This window comes from Strongylocentrotus purpuratus, unplaced genomic scaffold (assembly GCF_000002235.5).
Source record: "Strongylocentrotus purpuratus isolate Spur 01 unplaced genomic scaffold, Spur_5.0 spur5_scaffold_17, whole genome shotgun sequence".
Lineage (NCBI taxonomy): Eukaryota > Metazoa > Echinodermata > Echinoidea > Camarodonta > Strongylocentrotidae > Strongylocentrotus > Strongylocentrotus purpuratus.
The window spans coordinates 9467985-9493894 of NW_022145602.1; the positions used below are offsets into that span (position 1 = coordinate 9467985).

General features: G+C 36.0%; 2 protein-coding genes across 2 annotated transcripts in view; both read left to right on the plus strand.

Moving 5' to 3' along the window:
- Window positions 1-1629, plus strand: part of LOC105439777 (transportin-3) — a 63330-nt gene extending 61701 nt beyond the window's left edge. The window contains exon 21 of the mRNA XM_030988648.1: window positions 256-1629. Coding sequence (XP_030844508.1) covers window positions 256-316 — 61 coding nt within the window. The 3' untranslated portion in view covers window positions 317-1629. The remainder of the gene's footprint in view (window positions 1-255) is intronic.
- Window positions 1630-12531: 10902 nt separating this feature from the next.
- Window positions 12532-25910, plus strand: part of LOC115925185 (hemicentin-2-like) — a 37695-nt gene continuing 24316 nt past the window's right edge. Inside the window, exon 1 of the mRNA XM_030988650.1 lies at window positions 12532-12969. The gene's annotated coding sequence lies outside the window, so the exon portion shown is untranslated. The remainder of the gene's footprint in view (window positions 12970-25910) is intronic.

Below are 25910 nucleotides of genomic sequence, written 5' to 3' on the forward strand. Positions count from 1 at the left end.
ATTTAAGAATGAATCATGTTGTTCCATTTAGTTATTGTTGTACTACTTTAGTTAAGATTTTGTCAGAATTTTTGTTTGAGGATAATTCAACAGTAGATAATTAATTAAGCTTTTCCAATATACAATGTGATGCGCATAGAGACATATTTTGTATACTGCCCTATAGAAATATAATTCATTATCATTATTATTATTATTAACTAAATCTGAATTATCTGTTCTGTTCTCTCTTTCTTTCTGTTTCTACTTGTATAGTGCCGAGGAAGAGAAGATCGTCTGCTATGCCTTACGAGATTTCACACGCCTCTACAGATAGCCGTCACGTTGTCATTGTAGTGGGACATACAAGGCAATGTTACAATTTTTAACCATTTTTTTTTAAATACAACATATTCTTAAATCTCATTGCAAGTGATACTATGTACCAACCAATAATGTCTTTGAAAAGAACTCTTGAATTATGTTCGAACAGAGACGCTTTTTCTTAATCTTACTGATATCTGCCCATTTATTATTGATCAGTGTTAATGAGTTGTTAAAAGTTGAATCAGTTTTATTTCTATTTTTCTGGACCCCATTGCATGAAACCTACCACTAATGGTATTTATGTCAACTATGTTACCATGGCAACATCTCTCAACAGCCATTCAAATCAAAGCTTCCATGGAAGTTGCCATTAATGGCAAAATTACAATTAATGGTAAGTTTTATACAACAGGTCCGTGGTATTTTAAGTTTTTTTTAAAATAGTGTATACATGTACATGTGTGTGAGGCTTACAAGTTTCAAACTGACTGCAGCATCTATTCGCGACCTTCTCACAAGATTTGTCAAGAATTTGAAACCATTGTTATGTCACGTCAGATTGTTCTACAAGATATACTTTTTTTGTGTGTGGGAAGGCACATCTAAAGTCATCCAGGAGTCTGTTAATCTTACATCCTTTCTTACAAGCACTGCTGATGTACATTAGCTCATATGGACTGCTTTATAAATATGAAGAGAGTTTATCTTGAATATGAAGTCTTTTTATAGAAGTTTTAATGAAATTGTCGAGCAGTTATCAGAGAAAATGTGATTAAACGTTGAATCTTGATGTAGGAATTTTTAACAAAATGTGAATCAAGATGACCACTCAAGGATGGTAGTTTGAAGGCTTTGATTAATAATGATTGCATTAAACGCGGTCACAAGTAAAGGTTATGTACAGGTACTGCCATTGCAAAATAATACCAGAACCTAAAATTTTTCTTAAACGGTTCTTTATGAAGACATTCTAAGTACGGACAATCGTGTACCAAGAAGTTTTGGAATCATCATCTTGGCAGTAAAGGTTATGTAGTGTCATTGCAAAATAATACCAAAAACGAGAATGTTTCTTAAACAGTTCATTATGAAGACATTCTTGGCGGTGTTTTGCTGAAAATCAGAGAAAAGGGAAAGTACTTGCCACAAGTGTGGGTATATGGGAATACATAGTTATGACATCATTGTTTTCCCACTGTTTGAAAGCTATTTTAGTCACGTGTGAAAGACCAGAAAATATCAAGAGCAAAATGTGGCATTGCTTCTGTCATAGCCTTTTACATCGTAATCAAGAGGACAAGAAAGTCAGCATACATTTTTTTTTTACTTTTCAGGCGCTCAAATGATTGTTAATTCTGATTCTTTTTTTCCAGGATGTCATGATGAAGCATATTTTTCTTACAGAATCCAATAATTATGTTTAAAAAGTTTGAAGAAACAATATTTTAGAATAAATTAGTCATGATGAAGCATATGTCTCTTGCAGAATCCAATAATTATGTTTAAAAAGTTTGAAGGAACAATATTTTAGAATCAAATATGGAAAATGTGGAGTTGTTGATTATACAAAGAAGTTAGGAGATGTGTCAAGACTACAATACTAGGCATGCGAACATCAGGAATGTTATATATTTTAGATCCACCTTAGATCCATCCTTTTCCAAAATTTAAATTTCATACAATCTTTATTTTCACAAGGTATAATTTGAATAATTTTGAGAGTTCTTCAATCGTGACTTCACATATGACTGCATTGTCAGTAGAAAATTCCCCAAATCAACTGCGACTCTCATTTGTAAATGACTCTCATGTTTATAGACGATATAAGTCTTTATCTCATTTTTCTCAAATTGTCAGTAATCTGTAACTCCCAGAAAATAATGCTTTGGTGTACTTGGATATTCCAAAATTTCCTGAAGTGCATGGATCAACCAACATTTTACTTTACAGTACCTTTGATTTCTTATTTGCGTCACATTATATGTAATGTATGTGGATTATCGTGCAAAGAGTTCATTTGGATCTTGTCCATCCAGGGTATTGCATGTACGTCTTTTCTCATTACTTAAAGTGCATTATATTACCACTAGAATCTCCATTATAACCCACCTCTTGCTGTAGCTTAAGGTGATGTTGAAAATTGCTGAATTTCTTGTTGAAATATAGTGCGTAGAACTGTTTTTTATGAAATGATGTCATATGAGTCAATTGCGAGGCAGTAGGGCCAACAAAACCATAGAGGATTCGTCTGATGTTGTTGACGAGTATCACTAAGCGCTACACACAGGCACATGTTGGAATACAAGGTCAACTGATTCTGATGCAAGCATGGCCGAGGATCAACTATCGGGTTATATTTGGACTGCAAAGGCATTTCAAGAGAACCACTTTTGTATTATTTGTCCACATGTTTTAATATGAAGATAGATAGGACTTGTTTAAAATATTACTTGTACTGTCATTCTTTATCCAATACCTGACTCCCTTTAAACGTCAGAGCTGGTTCGAGCGGCTACCTCATACAAGAGAGAGTGAGGGAGTGATCATGAGCTTTATTCTTAATGAAGCCGCCTAAAGCTTGTAATGGGTATAAAGAAATGTGACGCCACCTCTCCTATGAGGGTGGTATATATTACAATTTTAATGTAGAGTGTATTATCGTGAGTAAATCTCTTCGATAAGACTTTGAAATTGGCTGTGCTTAAGGATTTTACAAATATTATTTTGTGATTGAGAATTATAACGTGGGTCCATTATTTTATGAGATTGATAACTTTGTTTCATTGGAATTTTATTCTGCATTCTCTCTCTCTCTCTCTCTCTCTTCTTATTCATCCTCTTGTTTCCTCTTCTCTCTTCGTCATTGTTTCCTCTTTCCTCTCTTTTTTTATTTTCTTCCCACATTTGCCCCACGCTCTTCCTCTACTTCATCTTCGGGTTCATGCTATAACATTCTTCAAAACAAGTTTTCCTCATTATCTTCAACTTCATTGCTCATCGAGTCCCGTTCCTCTTTTGCTCTTTGAGAACTGAATCCTCACTTTCATGTTTATCTACGCTTTAGTTCTCTTTATAATGTTTCCTCTACTTTTTCTCTCTCATCACCCCATCTCCCCTCTGGTTTTGCTCTTTTCTGCTTTCCTGCAGAATGTGTCATTCATCTTAAATACATGTACAGGTAATTCCATTATTGTAAAAACAAAAAACGTTTATAGGAGATGCAAATGTACCAGTAAATGGCTTAAAATCCTGATCATGCCGAGTATCAAAATGGTTTGCATGTAAGCACATTTACTTATGCTCTGTGTATGCACACTTCATCCTTTAAAACACATGTACAGTTACTGAGACTTGGATGAATTTGAATAAATTATTGATAACATGTACTTTGTACACAATGTCTTTTGTGTCATACATCATTGTGTACTGTAAAACTTATTTAATTTAATTGCATTTACTTTCTAAATGGCATTATAACGATCACAACAAGTTTCTCAAAGCAATTTAAAAGGAAATATCTATATTCTGTTGTACCCCCCCCCCCCCCAATAGAAATCATGTCCGGATTCGTAAGATGTCATGGTGATGTTTGCATATTATATATCACTGGCCGAGTCCATTGATATTGCCTTTGTCATTTTAAGTCTGCGATCTTTATTTGATGTGTATTTTGTTTGTTATTCTTTTCTTGACTTGCAAGAAATAGGATTTCTTCTTACATTAAGCCTGTCTGCACTAGTTTGGCCAGAAGGGATTAGACCACCCAGCATTGTCACTGACAGGTGGTTATCTCATCAAATCAGCTCTCAATTAACATAAGAAAAAGGGGATCATGGGGAACCAGTGGTCACTGATTAGGCATTGTTTGCTATATAGAGGGCGCAAGTAGCTATAAGTAGTGCAGTGGGGATTTAAAACTACATTAGTGTGCATGTTTCATTAACTTCAATCTATACATTTTGAAAATCATTTACATTTTTCCAGAAAATATACTGTTTACACCAGAATTACCTTAGAGAATTAAACCCCGTCTTAATTGGAAAATAAAGTAGCGGTGACGTCCGGACTCCAAGGTTCTATTAGTAACACACTGTCCTTACCGAGTGAGCCAACGATGAGTTGATGACAGATTGATTTGTATAATTACTATCACCCTATTGACCACCCTACCGGATTCCACGTGCGCATGCGCTGGTTTCCTTCGGGAGTTCGTTTCACGACGTATAGTTAGTAAGCGTCCACACACACAATTTCATCGTATAACTATCGCGAAACAGTATAACTATCCCGAAACGGTATAACTAATCACGGCTAATCACGGAAAATGTTGTGTGTGGACACGGGGTAAGACGGGACTTTCGAGATGATATTGAAAAGCTTAGAACAGGAAGCATATTATCACGACTTCATTCTGTTTATTGATTCATTTTCAGATGCTGTCATTTATCTGAACTTAACAAGTACGACAACTATTTTACGAGGAAACCTGCGCCCAAATCTGCATTTTTACGTCAAAAAAGTGTTTACTTGAGCTTAGTTTCTCCAACGCGGTATTTCGCATTCGTATCTTGCAAACCTTCCCGAGACAAATAATGCAAATTTATCAAAACGGATGCACACAATACAAACACTGGTTTTATAATTTGTTTACAAGGAGTATAAACTATAAAGCATTCAGTTTTAAAATAGCTTCCACGCGGTATTTTGCTGATTAGTACGTATTCATTTCTTGCAAACATTACACCAATAATCACGCGAAGTGATCAAAAAGGATTTGCCCTTGACAAAGCCATAATTGAGAGGTGACTGATTGCTTTTTGATGAACTTGTTGTTTGCAGGTTACCTCTGTCAGAGGTTCATTCTAAAGTAGGTCGCAAGGAGGGGGTGTATTTGGCGAACGCTATAATGACCCTTTTACTCTCTTTTTTTTTCTTCTTCAACCTGTTGGGTTCCAGGTTGCGGTAGCCCGGTACAGACAAGTAGGGCACGACGTGACCCGGGGACGTGACACCTGTCAAAATGTTTGGCAACAATCGAACTTGACCATATCAATGCAATATCTTATTGCATCTTTTACACACGCACCAACACTTACACCCACACACACACACACACACCTGTAATGACGTGACACTGTCTTGTCAAAATGTTTGACAACAATCGAGCTTGACTTTATCAATGCATTTATCTTATTGCATTCTTTCACACACGCACCAACACTTACACCCACACACACAAACACACACCAGCAATGGCGTCACACTTGTCAAAATATTGACAACAGTCGAACTTGACTTCATCAATGCATTTATCTTATTGCATTTATTCACATGCACACGCACCAACACTTACAACCACAAACAAACACACACCAACACACACACACGCACTAACTCACCCACATACATCATTAGCGCATATCAATTTTCTTTTTGGTCCTGCCAATCTTCCAAGGTTTTATAAAGAAAGAAAAAAAGCAAACCGTAAACAATCTACCATTAAACTACCTAACAAACGTTCTGCTAGACACATTATGTACCCAAAAGGAGTGACCCAAAAGGCTATCAAAAAAAATATAAATATATCTGAATGTCTAAACATTAAAGACTATATTTCACCTGATTTAAACCAGTTTACCGTCTATACAATATAAAACGATATTGTAAAATAATAGTAACATTATTTTGTTTAAAAACTTCCACATTTAGTACGAGGATTGCAATGTGGATTGCATAAGATTCGATTCATTTTAATTTAATATATTAATGAGTTATTTAGCTCTGAATATTTTATAATATTCTTTTTTATTTCTATTTATATTCGCATGCTTTTAGTTTTATGTCTATATATTTTTAGTTAAATCCTGCTTCAAACGCTCCGATTCGAGAGCGGCAGGTTAGAATCCAAGCTGGGCAAAGTATCCGGAATGTCACACTTCCAAACTTGCGATAGGCGTGGCTTAAATTACCAGGCATCATATTAAATTAGTTTTGACGATATATTAATACTATAAGGATAACCGTTGTGATTGTATATTAAAGCGGGACTGCACTACTTGTAGCTACTTGCGCTCTCTAGAAAGCAAGCAGTGCCTAAACGGTACCCGTCGGCCCCCCCCCCCCATGATCCCCCTTTTCTTTTGTAAATTGAGAGCTGGTTTGATGAGATAACCACCTGTTAGTGACCATGCAGGGAGGTCAAATCCTCCTGGCCAAACTAGCGCAGCTGGCCTTATTTCACATCAATTCCCCCCTATTTCCCTGTTGAATGTACTCATCATGTTAGTCACCCTAGTAAAGTTGGAATACATTTTTCTCGTATTTCTTTCATGAAATTGTTGTGATAAGAGTTAATTTCTCAATTGATCATTAGGTTCTGAGATTAACTTGATTGATTACGATGTCAACGGGAGTTTTTTATTTTTGTGTTGAGTCTCTCCCTCTCTCTCTCTTTCTATACAGATACAATTTTGTATATATATTTATATATGTATACATTCAATACAGTAAATTTACTCACGCTTATTTTGGCTTACATGTAAAGTTAAAATTTACATTTTTTTTCATTTCATGAAACAGGCAGCATAACTACCAATTATACTATATCCAATTTCGCATAACTAAACCCTGATGACATGGACTTGTTCTCTCTGTCACCTGTCAGATGTGCAGTGCTCTTCAGAGTAATTCTTAAAGTGAATTCGTGGGATGCTTTTTCTAGGAAACTGATATGAAATCAATTTATTCCAAGATATTACTTTAAAATTTCACATTGCCAAGCTTAAGAATCTAATTAAAGGCAATATGTGATTCAAATGCAATCGGTATTTTCGTTGCGCAGCTAATTTGTTCCGATCATAATTCATGGAAGGTCTTAAAAAAATAAGATGTCACGATAGGAATGGGTAAAGAAAGAAGGCGAATTACTTTAGGCCACATTAAAATACATGATAACCTCTTGCCTGATTTGTTCAAAAAAATGATTGTATTTTGATATTGTAATTTTAAGCAGGGAATAATCCCCCTATAAACCTCTGTGGTTTTTGATCACCCCCTCTGCAGGTTCATCTTTTGTTGTAATGCTTTTATATTTAATTGTAATTTATACTGTCTTTCATGAATCTGTGGAAATAAATGAAATTGAGAATTGAATTGAAAAGTAGAAGGTACCATACCAAGAGGGAAGCCATTCAAGCCAAGAACCAACTGGGATGTGGAGTGTTTCACAAAATAATACTAAGATCGACTTTAACTTCGACTTTACTATGGAAGGCCGTTCATGCCACTATTTTCTCTCACTATTTAATGGCATTGGTCTCTCAAGGGACGTACAAATCATGGTCACAAATCTACAGAATTTAAATTTTGTGATAGTTCATTATCTAAAGATCATCATGATGAAAGCAACCAGTGGCATGAATGGCCTGCCATACTTATAAGTTCAACTATAAAGATAAAGTTGAGTTATGACAGCATTGTGAAAGAAACGGTGTGGAATCGATCAGAAAAAAGTTGAATATGTAGCATACAAGTATCGGTGTTTACTGCAAGGTTCTGGAGTCATCAAAATGATAATAAATTTGGACAAGTCTCGGTAAAGTAACAAGGACTGTACATAGAAACATGTGCCATATAAATCGGGCCTTATTTTAAGCTGTTACTTGTCCTATTTGAATAGAAAGCATTTGAAGAGCCATGCTTTTAAGGGATCAAGTGAAGTTGCCTTAGGATGAATTATCGGATGTCTTTGCGATCGTATAATTTTTGGAGTGTCGTGGTCGAGTGGTTTAAGGCGCTTGACTGTAGATGCGAAGGTCGAGGGTTCGAATCCCGACACGGCACTAATATCCTTTGGCAAGATATTTACCTGCACTTGCTACTCTCCACCCAGGTGTTAAATGGGTACCCGGTAGGATGCGAACGTTCATGTGGTTGGACGAGCAAGTGTGCGCTTGTAAAATGGCGACTGGCTGGAATGCTCCCCAGGGAGTGGAAAATGTGCACACGCTGTGTGCGGGTAAGCCTGAATCCGATGACCGGGGTAATGATATATCTATAAAGCGCTTAGGCACATCTTTGGATCGGTGTATTGAGCACTATATAAAAAACGGATTATTATATATTATTATTATTATTAAACGTAATTTGTTTTACATTTCCTTCATATTTTTTACATTGCAAGTACTAGCTGCACATGTTTACTTTTACTTTATAATACATTTGATCTCTTTTCATTATTTCTACACTGCTCTACCCACCTCCACTACCTACCGCTGGTTCTCCTTAACCCTCTCACTCTCTCGGCATCCTTGCTGTCAACCATTACTGTAATTATCTATGATTATGACCTTTCCTTTTTCTCTATTATTTTTGAAATTTATACCAGTGAAAAACAGATTGCCAAAACGACAATAAGTACTTGATTTTAATTTCAATTTCAACTTTTACAATTTCAGGAATCCAATAATGTACAATTGCTTTATTTTTTAAATATTTTTTTTATCATGAACACCTTTTTTTCGGGAAGAGGCGGTAGAGGGATGAGGAATGACATTTGTTAATCTAAATACAAATTAGTTTGTTTAATGATGTTGCCCACCAAATGCTGCTAATCATGATCAATTTATATGATAATTTAGAATTTGAAATGCAGTCATTTTGTACTTATTTCTTTATAGATGAAGTTTATATCTTCTTAGAAATTTATTCTTTAATCTCTCTGACTGTTTCAACTTTACGGAAAACTGTGTAAGTTAACTGCCCGAACCGTTTTTCACTTCCAAGGTATGTCTTAATATATGAACTACCTTGTCCCTTAAAGCTTATCAACACTAGTGTGGCTAGGAAGAATTAGACCACACAGCGAGGTCACTGACAGGTGGCTATCTCATCAACTCAGCTCTCAAATAACATAAGAAATAGAGGATCGTGGGGGACCAACAGGCACCGATTGGGGAAGTTTTCTATATAGAGGGAGCAAGTAGGATAGTGGGGATTTAATAGACCGGTTCACGGCTAGCATATGTCCCAAATGACCCCGAATATCCAAAAATCTTCAAAAGATGAAGAGGTCCCACTTTGTACATTTTGAAATAATCACTCCTACAGCGATGGAAGTGCTACATAAATAGCCTTTGTTTCCCGTTTTCAAAGTATACTTCCACCTGTGTATCATGGAGTGCACCGCTTGGCAATACATGAATAATGATTACATAACTTTCATGAGCAGGTATCCAGTATGTTGTCTCTGCCTATTTCACACTTTGTTCTGTAATGACCTTTATCTGCTCATGCTCAGACTGCAACCGTGAACTGGCTTAAAGAGGAGACCGTACGAAAGTGTGAATGGCACTACCCTGCTTTAAATATACAATAATTAACAACTAAATTATTCATAGCCATACCAAGGTGAGGTATTTGTCAAGTAGGTAAAAAACTGATTTGTCCCGATTTATGTTTCTTGGGGCGCGTTCATGCTTGATTTTGACGGCCAGAATCAGGCATCTGTTACGCGTTTAATTTAAAACACGATTGCGTTCATGCTCACTTTTGTAGAATCACCGAAAAACGGTGATCACGATCGCCGATCGTAAACTCACAAAAAGATGCGTTTACAATTTGTAAACGCGTTTAAATGGGGTCAACGCACTGACCTCTATTGGATCTACGTAGCATGCGCACACAGGTTTGCGAATCCAGCTAAAGGCCACCCAAGGAGAATTGCCTGGAGAAGTGAGCATGAACAGTGCACCGTGGAACTGCGATTACGATGAGCGTTACAAATCGCTCATTCTGCCTTCAAAATCAAGCATGAACGCGCCGCATATCAAAGATTACATCTTGAAGTATGCAAGGAAGGTCATATTTCACCAGTACACCTTTCATTTCTTGGGTTACAAAAAACACAATGTATAGTCATCTTTACAAGAGGTATAAATAATTTCTTGTTAACTGTTTATATATATATATATATATATATATATATATATATATATATTGTTATTCACTTGGTAATAACCGAGGCAGTAAACTGACCTACATAATTCTTCTCTTACAAAGCAAAACAAAACTTCTGATGTAGTAAGACTGATTTACTCAGTATATAGTTAAATAAAACCTTTTTTTGTAAATCTCAGCATTGAAATTGAAGTAGCCGCATAGTACCAATTGTTCCTCTATCTACCCCTCTCTATCTCCCTCTCTGTCTCCTTTATAAGCAAGTCATTTTTTTGCCATTAAATTCCGTATTTTTGTGGGTGCATATTCATATATATTATCACATTTTGCTGTCACTGTCATAAGTTAAAGAGCTGCATGCACTTCAAGCGCCCACTTCCACTGCAACTCTTCCGCATTTGCTATGTCAATCGTTCCTAACATATGGTTGCATAAATTGTGTTATTCATTGCAATTTGAAAAAGAATATTATAGCTCTATGTACAAAATGTTCACAATGTTACTGATTATTATTGTATGAAAAATACAGAAATCACTAAATCAAATAAAATCAAATCGAATCAAACATATTGTATACTAATATTCCAGCCTGCTCTTGGTTTTGCTCTTGCTTCCGGCGAAATTCTGGTAATTGCTGAGGTAGGCGTTGAATAAAATCTAGTGGAGATTATTGCGAGTTCATCATCGGATAATTTTGTATCCATATGAATCATTCAGAAGTCTCAACTCAGATAGAAAAAGTATTATAATGGCTTTAAAGATATAAATACAAAGTAGTTGATAAAATACAGAGATTAAAGTGAGGAGCTAGTCGCAAGTGTATCAGGGTTCGCAAAATCTAACTTTTTTACTGTTGCCTTAAAGCCCCACTGTCCTACTTGTAGCTACTTGCTCCCTCTATATAGAAAACTTCTCAATCGGTGCCTGTTGGTCCCCCATGATCCTCCTTTTCTTATTTTAGCTAAGAGCTGAGTTAATGAGATAGCCATCTGTCAGTGACCTCGCTGTGTGGCCCAGTAGTATTGACGGTCTTTAAACAATGAATAGCAGACCTTCGCTATTTTGTTACTTTCTTTTGATAAAAAGTACATCATTTTGAACATACTTCCTTGCAATGTTCTCTGGATACCAGCCCCCCCCCCCCCCCCACACACACACACACACACACTCATATCCGATCATAACAAAGATACCCCAAAACAGAAGGAAAAGAAGAGAGAGAGAGACCATTATAATCGTTCAATAGAAAGTAAGTATGCATCAGATTCTTTATTATGCGTGATTAAAAATAAGACGATTAAGAATTGGATTTGTAGAAAGTCTTGCGTATACCCCCTCCCAGAAAACAAGGTAACGCCCTACTGCTAATGTCTACTCAATACAAACTTGAGCATAGCCTTCCAGAAATTGCATATCACATCTACGAAAGTGATCAATCCTTATAAAGAATTAGTTAATTTGACATGATAATAGCCTGCGTGGATGTATACCAAAGTTAAGATGCAGCATTACTTTGTTGGCAAGTCCTAGCTCTTTTGTCCCATACGCTACCCATAACATGTCATCATTAAATGAATCTGATCATTGAAGTCTATAAGCCCTTCAGACCAAATGCAAATGTCATATTTTATATCAATTCATGTTCACAACACCACAATTCTCGGTTACGTACGTGACACTAAATTGGGAATTGGAAATTGAAATGATTTACCAATGCAATTTGATCATAACTAGAGGTCGCTTTGCGAACACTTTTACAGAGTAAAAATACAAATATTCACAATCATGACAATCACAACATAACTATGTACACAAACAATAATAGAAAAACATTATTGAAATAATATGTGTTTAAGTAGATATTTAGGGGAATTGAATAAAGTATGATACTGCATAATCAAGGTGGAAAAAAGGTGTAGCTACAGAAGTAACTGGGTGCAGTTTCTATACACAAATTATTGTAGATTGATAAATAGCGATCCTTTGTGAACAGCGGCCCTTATAAATAGCGAGCAAACCAGAGACAATTTACCTCGCTATTCATAAGGATATTCATAAGGACCGCTATCCATAAGGACTACTATTCATAAGGACCACTATTCATAAGGACCGCTATCCATAACGCGGGACTAAATGAATAGCGGTCTTTTATAAATAGCACACCTTATAAATAGCGAGCAAACCCCTGATAAATGACCAAAGAACTTGGTCTTGCCGTCTTTGATCTATCGTTGATCTATCCCTTTAAGGTTTAGAACGCACGTCGTGGGACTAGAAGAGCGTTGACTCATGGTGGGGGCAAACACCCGTGCCGGAGTTTGGAGTTGCATATCCCCCTTTTACCTGGATCCAAACTACTGCAATTTTACCATGAATCATCGAGCCCTTTTTAGATCTTGCCAGCAATCCGGCAGACTACTTTTGCTCATGTCAATTCCTGTACTCGCTTTCGCGCCGAAACTGCTTCTGACATTCAAGACTGCCTTTTCTTTTCGTGGCTTGCCCGCCATTTTTTTTATCGCCCACAAACTCCTGAAAGTTTCAGGATACGCGAATGAAGCTTGAAGTGGAGATAAGTGTTAAGCGAGGTCTGGAGATTCTTTTTACACGAACGTCACAACATCGGTGCTTGGATGCTATACATAGGATATAACGCACGCGGTCTTAGCTAGGATCTAATTACCTTTCAGAAGAATTCTGGTTCGGGTAAGTCAAGTAACGTACCAGTCTTTCAAGTTAATGGAGAGTGTTTTCCTACATTTGTAATATAATTTTAGTGATTCTTTTCTGATGAATGTATCTATTATTTCAGAATAGAGTTTGACTGGATCCGTGTAGGAGGTGTACACTGTCATGCTTTGTTCAGTCTGCACGTCTCTATTTGTCATAGTAATCCTCATGACTCCCTAACCTTTTCACAGGTTAATCTCAATCATGACAAAGACAATGAAGTCATGATTATACTCACCCTTTTTATTCAAAGGATATGCCTCATCATATTAATTAAACAACCATCTCAACCTAGTTATCTTTTAATCATTTGAAATAGAGTACCGAAGCTCTGACGTCATAAAAACCTATTTTTAGAATTTCTTAATATTTTCTTCATTTTCCGAAAGAGCATCAAAAATAATGTCCAAATGTCGAAAACCAATTGAATATGTTAAGTATTGGCTGAGATATGACCATCTGAATGAAAAGATGTCCAATAGGAACTCAGTGTTATATGCTCTGGCTCCAAACCAGGAGCCAGAGCATATAACACTGAGTTCCTATGGGAAATATATTAATTCAGATGGTCATATCTCAGCCAATACTTAACATTTTAATTGGTTTTCGACATTTGGACATTATTTTTGATGCTCTTTCGGGAAATGAAGAAAAAAAAAATCTAAAAATAGGTTTTTGATGACGTCACACTTCACCACTATATAGGAGTTGTTGTAAGGAATACTGTATAAAGAAGATAAATATGATGTTTTACTTCTGTTTTTGAATAAATTAAGGCAATTTTCGTGATACAATATATGATTAAAGTATGACATGACTCGTTACGAATTTGTTGCCCTATTATTATTATTATAGCAAAAACTAATGTAAGTAATTCGCAATCTGACTACTCAAAATACAATTAGGGATGATTAAAGGTAATACAAAGTTTTGGTATGGGTTCATGAATTTGGGTCAAACGAACATATTGAAAGCATATGCGATCCTACAATATTCAGTGATCATTGTCGCGGTTGAAGTCGAGTCTAAAGTTATGAAATTCTAAATAATAAACTCTTTACGTTGTAAAGCTCCCTCTCAAGGTCAAGATATTAATTAAGCTATAAAACGATGTTTCTTGACTAACATCGACCGATTAGCTATTCCCGTTTGGAAATGATATATGACAACTACATATTCTGAGATTTTCATGGTCGCAGCTACCATTGTACGGCCGTAGGCGCTATTTGAAAATTATCAAAATTTACCGGGAGCACCGGTAAATGTTTATATTCAGTTTTTCTCGAAAGCAGAAGCGTTTTAGGGGTTACATTTTTTTAGTGCTTATAATACATCCACAGGGGCATCCAAATATATCAAAACTGTGAATAATCACTATTCACCCAATTTCAAAATTTCCCAAAACTTTGTATTACCTTATAACAGGAGAATTCGAATTCCTGTACGAATATACAGTGTGAGTCAAAAAAAAGTTTAAACCTAGAAAATTGCTAATTATTTAAAATAATCATCGATGAACATTAAACTGTCATATGTCTTATGAACGAGTGTTTTATCCCAAATCATTTGGTACCATTTTTGTGTGGTATGTGTTCACGCTTGGATGAACAGGAGACATTGTTTGCGAGAGTGCAAAAATCGAATTGCGCCAAAGTTGCCTATGTGATGTTTGAATAAAACAATTGGGATTTGGGTATTAAAGGAAACCAAAACCTTCATACTAAGTTACTTTTATTGTAAAGTTTAAAAGATTTGAATTAAATCAGTGAAAATTTGAACAAAATCGGGCAAGGAATAAGGAAGTAAGATGTGTGTGTGTGTGTGTGTGTATTGGGTTTTTACATACGTGTATCAATCAGATATGATTATTTACGTCTGGGACCGACCTTTAAACGTCACCATCCGAAAGACGTGACTCAGTTTCGAACCTGTGTCCTCGGCTGAATCAGTTTGTAACTTCCACTTTTTAGCTGGATTACAGGCGCACGCCACAACGCCTAGTTAAAAGAGCTTTTTGAAATGACTAGTCACTAGAGGGCGGTATTCAATTTGATGACATCATCTGTGAACAACTCTCCATGCCTTTTGTACATAAAATTTCACATTTTTTTTGTTTTCTTCGTATTTATTTGTATTCTTGATCCGACTTTACAATATGTGAAGTAGAATATCATTTTGCATTTTATATCTTGCTTTCGGGGGAGTACATTATCTCAATCACAAGAAAAAAGGAAAAACATGAAATCTGATGTACAAAAGGCATGGAGAGTTGTCCACAGATGATGTCATCAATTGAATACCGCCCTCTAGTGACTAGTCATTTCAAAAAGCTCTTACTTCCTTATTCGTTGCCCGATTTTGTTCAAATTTTCACTGATATTTTTCAAGTATCTTAAGCTTTACAATAAAAGTAACTTAGTATGAAGGTTTTGGTTTCCTTTAATTCGGTCTTTGCAGATCCAAATAACACCCCTAACAAAATAAATCATGCCACACATATCAAATATCGAATAGCAAATATCAACGAACATGTGTGCGCGTGTGTGTGGGTGTGTATGACTTTGCCCTTTGCAAAAAACATATGCAATGCATTTCGTTTGATACATTCAATCTATTCTCTCAATCCGCTAATCCCAACATAATACATACTGAAGGCATCACTTTGGCGCAAGTCGATTTTTGCACTCTCGCAAACAATGCCACCTGCTCATCCAAGCGTGAACACATACCACACGAAAATGGTACCAAATGATTTGGGATAAAACACTCTTTCATAAGATGTATAATAATTTACTGCTCATAGATGATTTTAAAAATAATTAGCAATTTTCTAGGTGTAAACTTTTTTTTGACTCACACGGTATAGGCCTCTTATATTCGTACAAGATCTCGGGTTCGATGCTTGCTCGGTGCTTACATCATTGGACAAGATGTTTAAGAGAAATTCCACCCTGATATTAATTTTTTTTTTTTGAAGCAGCAAAATGAGAAGAACAGGTCAGTGGAAGTTTGGGCCAATTCCGATTAACATTAGAAAGTTATGACCTTGAAGTTGCGACTAATCAAACACAAATTGGCAACTTTTTAGGTATCTTTCGAGTTTCCTCCCCATTTGCTCTGCACTATTAAAAACAAAATCACAATTTTCCCCTTAAGGTATTTTTCAATCATACACGCACACTAAATATAATAATTTCAATTTTTGTTCTTCTACAAAATTCCTGTATGAAAAAAAAAATCTTTCTTCATCGATAACGAAGAAAAGGAAAGTTTATACAATTTTCTGTACAGAGCAAATTGGAGGGAGCTCGCAGGTTTTCAACTTCACAATTTCATAACTTTCTTATTTTTCATCGGAATTTGCTCAAACTTTAACCGACCTGTTCCTTTCATTTTCTACTTCAATTAAAGACATCTAAATATCATGGTGGAACCGCAGGAAGAACAGTTGATGTGGCTACACCCTGGGAAATTAAGACCAAATGTATTAATTAAAAATGTTTCAATTTCAATTTCAATTTCATTTATTTCCACAGATTCATAAAAGACAGTGTAAATTACAATCAAATATAAAAGGATTACAACAAAAGATGAACCTGCAGAGGGGGTGATCAAAAACCACAGAGGTTTATCGGGGATCATCCCCTGCTTAAAATTACAATATAAAAATACAATAGTTTTTTTTAATTAAACAATAACACATACAAAAACATATATAGATATATAGATATTAAATGCATGGTTGATGTTCAAAACGCTCGCATAGAAGAGCAAATCCAAACGTGTTAACTGATTGTGTTAAGCACCTGACCCCCATGTATGTGCAGCCTACATCATGAAGAGTTCCTTTTTCATATAGAGTAAATCCTGTCCCCCACTTCGTGCTCCTAACATGAGATTCACCTCAGGTTAAGACCCAATATCCCACATCCTTATCTCTTTTCCTGTCTAATCGTTCGGGGACTTTTCTGAATTTAGAGTTATGAACAAAGATGTTCCGTTGTCACACGTGTACATTTTTTCCTTCATCAATGGCAGATTCAGGTTGATGAAAGAAGATGGGGCAGGCGGGGGTAGAGATGATGGCTGAAGTCTTGTTTGTAACAGTATGCTACCTGGATATGAGAACCTGTCCGAATAGAGCCTGATTGGATAAAGGCGCAGGGGCGATCTAATGGGCGCAGGCTAATTTTCTTAATTGTTCTTGATCCAGAATGAATTGGATAGGAGAGATTAAAGACGCCCACCCCCTTACTTGACCCATCACAGTTGTTTACTTACCCAGGCAAAGAATAAGTAGGTTACAAGCATAAACCCTAGCTGGTTAATCGTGCGCAACTGAGTGTCTGAACAAAGAGACTAGCTACACCGACTGCACGGTCTACCCATGAACCTAATTAGGTTCATGGTCTACCGCACGTCATATAGGCTTTATACGTTACAACCAGAGACTGATAGTACTAGGCTTTGCTCAAGGCTTTACGAATTCAGTAAAGTATCACATCAGATAATAAAGAATAAGGCCTTTCTAGATAGCTTCAAGTTCTGATCCAAATCTCTCGTTTTTATCTTTTTTGAGATAAGACATACTAAAGTCAAGAGGACAGTTATTGCCCAAAGAGACACTTCTCTAAATAAAATTCACTGCCGTAAGAGACGCTTGGCCTCCAATTCATGCCACACCATTTCCATACGATCAATGAACTAATAGGCTACTAATCCTTCTGTGCATCAATGACCTATCTTCTTCAAGCAGTTAAGTTGCTTACACAAATCAGAAGGAACTAATATTAATCATAATGAAAACATCAACTATAATAACATTGATGATAATAAAAACAATATTAATAATAATAATAATAATAATAATATTGAGTACTACAAGTACTAATGCTATTACTATTTGTACTACTATACTACTACTACTACTACTACTACTACTACAACTACTACTACAACAACTAATACTACAACTACTACTACTACTACCACTACTACTACTAAAATGTTCAATTATTTCTAATGTAGTTAGATTGTTAGATTTCCTATGTTGTGCAAACATTGTGTGATTGAAACTAGTTTTGGTTGTTTGATTGTTTTACCTGACTGTTAAGAAAAAAAATGTGTGCTTGTAAGTATGCAATCAATGGACCGACGGCTCTAGGACCTCTCCGAGGGACTTGGTAATGAGAATTCATGCCTTACCAAACGGCAGTAGCGTATCGACTTGTTTTCGAACCCGGACCTCCGTCATTCTATTAGTTTGCCTCCGCTCCTATTATCGATATCAGACGAAAAAGGTTGAAGAAATGTTGATATCGAAAACTAGCCATGCCTATGGCTGCATTGTCCTGCGCCATTTTATTTCTGCTTCCAGCGTTGGATCATCATGGTTATTGTATTAACTTGCCATTGTCCATACCAGACGAAAAAAGTTGAAGGAACTATGAAATCAAGAACTTGCGTCATTTTATTTCTGCTTCCAGCGTGGTATCATCATGGTTATTGTATTAACTTGCCATTCTTGCCATTGTCCATATCAGACGAAAAAGGCTGAAGGAACTATGAAATCAAGTACTTGCGTAATTTTATTTCTACTTCCAGCTTGGTATCATTATAATTATTCTATTAATTTGCCATCTCGCCCATATCCCATATCAGACGAAAAGGGTTGAAGAAATTATGATATCGAAAACAAGCCATGCCCATGGCTGCATTGTCCTGCGCCATTTTATTTCTGCTTCCAGCGTTGGATTATCATGGTTATTGTATTAACTTGCCATTCTTGATATTGTCCATACCAGACGAAAAAAGTTGAAGGAACTATGAAATCAAGAACTTGCGTCATTTTATTTCTGCTTCCAGCGTGGTATCATCATGGTTATTGTATTAACTTGCCATTCTTGCCATTGTCCATATCAGACGAAAACGGTTGAAGGAACTATGAAATCAAAAACTACCCATGCCTATGGCTACATGTGCTTGCGTCATTTTTCAACTGCGTTACGTAAGTAAAGTAACAATATAAGGTTATGATTATCCGTTATACATGTATAAAGAAAGTTAATGATTTAACCATCCTGCTTATGTAATATCCGTTGTATGACAGCGGGAAAAAAGCAAAGGTAACCTTCACAAGATGATTATATTCGTGTTCAATTTATATGTGTGTACGCCGCGTCATTCAGAGATTGTGTTCCATTGTTTTATTACACAACCACCCCCAGGGAACCCTCGTGGTCATCAAGGCGACCTAGAAAATTGCTAATTATAAAAAAGAATCATCGATGAACATTAAATTGTTATATGTCTTATGGAAGAGTGTTTTATCCCAAATCATTTGGTAACATTTGTGTGTGGTATGTGTTCACGCTTGGATGAACAGGAGACATTGTTTGCGAGAGTGCAAACATCGACTTGCGCCAAAGTTGCCTATGTGATGTGTGAATAAAACAATTGGGATTTGAGTATTAATTCGGTCTTTGCAGATCCAAATGACATCCCTAACAAAACTTATCATGCCACACATATCAAATATCGAATATCAAATATCAACGAACATTGTGTGCGCGCGTGTGTGGGTGTGTGTGACTTTGCCCTGTGCAAAAAACATATGCAATGCATTTCATTTGATACATTCAATTCATTCTCTCACTCCGCTAATCCCAACATAATTCATACTGTAGGCATCACTTTGGCGCAAGTCGATTTTTGCACTCTCACAAACAATGCCACCTGTTCATCCAAACGTGAACACATACCACACAAAAATGGTACCCACTGATTTGGGATAAAACACTCTTTCAAAAGATGTATAATAATTTACTGTTCATAGATGATTTTACAAAATAATTAGCAATTTTCTAGGTGTAAACTTTTTTTTGACTCACTCGGTATGGAAGGCTTCGAACTTTCTTCAACCCTTTTGCTTTGCTGAAAAATGGGAAGGAGGGGGGGGGGGGGGGGGTGGGGGTCGAGCAGTGTAGTGATAATCTCCCTATCCGACTGGTTTCTAGCTTTCAATAAAATAAAACAATGTAATCATGGAAAAACAAAATATATAAATTCATCAATTCATGAGAGAATGAAGAAATAAATGAATGAATTAATAAATAAATAATTACAAATATTAGGCTTGTACCTCACGACTTAAACATTATTGAAATTCAGGAATCAATTGAAAGACTAAATTTAAAAAAAAATATTTGACGGTACAGAATTTAAGACATGAAGGAGTACATCTTTACAATTGAAGCATACTAGATGATGAAGTTTTGCAATATAGAAACAACTTTTTTAAGAAAGAAATATAAAGTTCCGATTAAAAACATACCAATCACTATCAAACAATTATCAGGCCACAACCGGGCACAAACCAGTCAATATCTAATAAAAAGAGATGCTTTACAATCTTGTAAAGGCCTTTCCCACTCTCACGTATTACCTATGTAGCCAATACCGCATAGTTAATGTTCAAATGAAGGACAACAAATGAAAAGAATGAAATAAGTTGACTAAGAAAAGTTTATCAGATTGTATTTAAATGTCCTTAATTTTGTGACCCTCTACACATGGGCATTCTTTGAAACTATTATTACTACATTCAAAAACGCTCTTTGATGAAACTTGCACACAATTATAGTCGAAGTCGTTTACATCGACGAAAATAGCTTTAACCACATTTAGCGGTTTTTTTTAGGGGGGTTTACACACATAAAAATACCAAAGGGGGGGGGGGGGTTTGAACCCCCCCCCCCCCCCCCCCCCCCCCCCCATATGGAAACGTTGTATCATCCGCTCAATCTGACTTGCGTGCATAGAACAAATAAGCATTTTTCCATGAAAAAGTGAAGTTTTCTAAAATGTGCGTTTCTTTCCAGCATTGGGGCGCCCGGAAGTCACTCGGGTAACATCTCATAAAGTATAATATAAAAAGACCATATGCAAATTTTCTGTACTTTCGTCGGAAAAAATACATTTACCCGGCACAATGTCGTGTCTTTTTGCGTTGGAGAAGAGCAAATAACGAGTTTCAATCGCACTTTGGCCGCTCTCGCAAGCTCTCACTCGTTTCACTGTGGTCAAGCGGCTTTGGGGCAGGCGGTTAATGAAAATACTAATCGTTAGCTTTCTTTTGGTATTAAACTTGTTTTGATTGATTGTATAATTTTGTCGGAATAAAGGAAACAAAAAGGCTCGACCAATAACTTATCAGTGTCTGAATTGACCTTTTGACCTTGAATTCCCTGATGCAAGCGCACTAATGACGTCATCTTCGCTAAATCGGCGTCTTATATTGTAAAATGCGACACTTTCACAATGTTAATACATCTTTTGTTAACTATTAGTAAGATTTAACATATTTTTTCTGATATCACTGAAGTTTTGGATTGTATTTAATAATTAATTTTAAAATAGAGCCATTTTACTGTTTAAATTACTGGATCGTACCATTAAAGTTGCAGGGTAGAAAGATGCATTTTCCAACCGCGCCAAATTTAATTTACGTTTCGAAATTCTGTTGAATGGGTTCGTGTTGTTAAGAATCCACTGCTTTCTGCTCCAACGAACGTCCACATGCGGAGTCTTTTATCAACTAAAGTATTCAAATTTATGGATGCTTCCTAGCTTCCCAGGTGTTTGTGTTGCTGTTGGAGCATGTTATTCACCTGCTATCATTCTTTGGACTCCAATTGCCAGAACGCAAATTTCATTTTGGTTGCATAGTTTCATCGGAGTCGTTTATCAACTATATGTATTCAAATTTATGAATGCTTCCTCCCCAGGTGTTTGTGGTGTATATGCATTTCATTCACCTGTTATTATTCTTTGTACTCCAATTGTTAGAATACAAAATGCATTTTGGTTTAACAGTTTCATGCAATAAGTAAGTTAATAAAAGAGTATGTTCTGCACAATAAAAACAATGTGTGTCCCTATTGTACAATGTAATGTGTCCCCTCATTTTGTAGTAGCTAATTTACTCATTCGCATAATGGAACTACCTGCCCGGTGAAGCCAGGGGCCCGTGACCCCTGAGCACTCAACACCGTGTGGGAGTCAGTTTGTGATCAACTTCTTTTATGAGACAAAATACAAGCAAACGTTTCCATATGCCCCCCCCCCCCCCCCCTGCGTACGCCCCCGTCCTGAACTTTAAAAAAAGGGCATTTACACTGCGTTAAATGTCATCGAAGGAAGATCAGCAAAGCCCGTAACACAGCCCATAAACGAAACGAACCAGGCGTTTCCGTTTTGGTAATTTTCGGGATTCGCTCCTAATTGGGCTTATTACGACAGATGTAGGTATTTCCTGAGTATGAAAAACGACTTATGCCGGTTACTTAGCAGGGCGACTACCGTTATCATAAATACTGCTCTAGTAATTTCTTGGTTGAATAGTATATCTCTGTCGCAGCCCTTTTGTCCTTTGGCAACACATTAATCCACATTTGCCACACGCCACCCAGGTGAGGTAAATGGGTACCCGGCTTTAATGTTTTAATTTAAATTACTCGAAAGCTGTAATGGCTGATGTGATAGAGCCGTCCGGTGTAATAATAGAGCACCAGGAGTAGCAATGTGCCAGACATTGATCGCTATACAAGACTCCACTATTATTATTATTATAATCATTATCATCATTCTTCATTCTCTCTCACTCTCTCTCTCTCTCTCTCTCTCTCTCTCTCTCTCTCTCTCCCTCTCTCTCTCTCTCTCTCTCTCCCTCTTTCTCCTGAGGCTCGGTGACATATGACATCACTCGGGAAATTCAGAATTTATCAGTTCATATATTATGCTATATTGAACATCGGAGCGTGCAATATTTCTATATAATATTCATTTCTCCGTGTATCCTTTTATTTTTACATCCCATTTCTCGTACGTTTATCTTAAAACTTCCCTTCCCTACAGCCCATCAATCGCCCCTCTCCAACTCTTGTGACTTGCTTTTCTTGAGGACTTCAGACCGCTTGCAACCGCTGTCGGGAAATCCTGTTTCCTTCCTACAGACAATAATCTTTATGAAAGCGCAGCAGAAGCCAGAAGATTTTATTCTCTTGATCGCCGGGAGTAACGGACGGGAAAGCAAAGATCAAACTGCTTATCGAGTTGATATATATTAATCTTTATAGCCGTTTGCTATTAGCGGGGACCTTCAGGATCCATAGCTGATAGCCTGACAGAACCTATTAGATTGCACGATGCGGGGTGGTAAATATAGGTCCTGTCATGACAAATGAGAGGGTCATTAGAAGCTGGAACAAGCTATGGCGTTTAGTCCAATATATAACTCAATTCTTGTTTTTACAACAACAAGAATTCCGAATGTATGTAAAACGTTGACATAATCTAACATTCACCTTGGTGCACATAACACCCAGTTTATAAATGAAAAATCCTTTTAAAAGATTGAAAACATCATATTTGTTGCAAAGCTGGATTATGACGATAATCTTGATAATTCCTTGAAAATGAATTTGTTTTAAACATTTGTTTCGCGTGGAAATCAGCGCTGAGAAAAGCAAGATAATACAAATGGGTTCCGATGAACATTGGGACTTTATTTGTTGTTTTTGTCAGTTACAATAAAGATTTTGATGCGTAAGAATTTCCATAAACTGCCTTTTAGCAGAGCTTAAAAACTATGTCGATTTCGCAAATCTGTCTGATCCATCAATATAATTTGATGATCCAAGAAGTTTTTGTGCCTAAGAATTCTCAATCAAAGCTCCCGATTATATTTCAACTATCCAAATCTTTATTTCACTTTACCATACTTATGTGGGACAACATTAAAACAATTGAACAAATGTTTTAAATAAATTAATTTTCAAGGAATTATTAGATTCTCGTCACAATCCAGCTTTGCAACAAATATGATGTTTTTCAATCTTCTAAAAGGATTTTTCATTTATAAACTGGGTGTTATGTGCAGCAAGGTGAATGTTAGATTATGTCACCGTTTTAAATACATTCAGAATTGTTCTTGTTGTATAAACAAGAAGGTCGAGTTCATGAAAAGATGAACATAAGAATTGTAAAGTCTTTTATTATATTAGTCCAGTGTGGAAAACTGAAGGCAGCAATATGTCACGAAAATTAAATTCCCTCATGTTCCAAATAAATATAAATTTTATCAAAATTCAATGCTTGTAAACATTCGAAGTAATGATTATTATCAATTACAAAACGCTTAAATACAGCCCCGGCATAGCACCTGAAAAGCGCTTCGAACGCTGCTGACATGTGTAAATGTGACATCACAGGTTGGGCATGATATGCACAGCTACTTTAAAGCTAAACTCATCAAATTGCTGTGTAGAATATCCGTTTTAGAACATTAGGACATAATTCGTGTTTGTTGTCAGTTTAAAGGGAAAGTCCACCCCCAAAATAAGTTTGTTTCGATAGAGGCAGAATAATAAGAAAATCAGGTGAGTGAAAGTTTGAGCAAATTCTGAATGAAAATAAGAAAGTTATGAATTATTGAAGTTTTGATCAATCAAATACAAATTGGCAACTCTGTGACTTATTATACGAGCTCTCCTTCATTTGCTTTGTGCATAATATTCCATAAAATCATGTTTTCTTCGTTATTGATGACGGAATATATATTTGTTCCTTGCAGGGGGAGTATAGAAACATTTTTGCAATTATTATATTTAGGGTGCATGTATGGTTGAAATTTTTCTTGAGGGAAAATGAAAATTTTAGATTTTTTTAGTACTGAGCAAATGGAAGTTGAGCTCGCATGATACGTAATAGAGTTGCCAATTTGTGTTTGATTGATCACAACTTCAAAAATCCTAACTTCCTTATTTTTAATCGGAATTTGCTCAAACTTTCACTGACTTGTTTCTCTCATTTTTCTACTCCTATTAAAACTAACTTAATTTCAAGGTGGACTTCCCCTTTAAATAAAGATCTTAATGCGTAAGAATTTCCATAAACTGCCTTTTAGCAGAGCTTAAAAAAAAACTATGTCGATAACGCAAATCTGTCTGATCCATCAATATTGTTTGATGATACAAAAAGCTTTTGTGCCTAAGAATTCTCAATTAAAGCTCCCGATTATATTACAACTATCCAAATCTTTATTTCGCTCCACCATATTTACATGGGACAACATTAAAACAATTTTACAAATGTTTTAAACAAATTGATTTTCAAGGAATTTTAGATTCTCGTCACAATCCAGCTTTGCAACAAATGTGATGTTTTTCAATCTTTTAAAAGGATTTTTCATTTATAACCTGGGTGTTATGTGCAGCAAGGTGAATGTTAGATTATGTCACCGTTTTAAATACATTCAGAATTCTTGTTGTTGTATAAACAAGAAGGTCGAGTTCATGAGAAGGTGAACATTAGAATTATGAAATCTTTTATTATTATAGTCCAGTGTGGAAGAAACTGAAGGCAGCAATATGTCACGAAAATCATTGAAATGGGATTGCTCGTGAAACTCCCTCATGTTCCAAATAAACATAAATAATATTTCGACTAGAACCCTGGGACAACAATTTCCACGCTCCACCCGGGTGAGGTAAATGGGTCCTGACCCCTGTTGCACAAAATAAAAATAACTTCGGTACATAATTTACTTAAAATCAAGAATACAAAAAAGAGAAAATAAAGAAATAAAGAAAAGAAGAAGGAAACAATCCGAAACATTACCGAAAAATTGACATTATAAGTTAAGTAATTATAAAGTCGTTTAGATTAGTTGATTGTCTTACTCTTCCGACTTGAAATAGGAAGGTTATTCCATGAAATTGAGCCAATATGGAAAATTGAGTTATATATTTAACTCAATGACCGGGGTAATAATATACTTATCTGTGATGCGCTTTGTGAGGGCCTCCGGTCCTGAAAAGCGCTATATAAGAACGAGCTATTAATATTATTATATATAT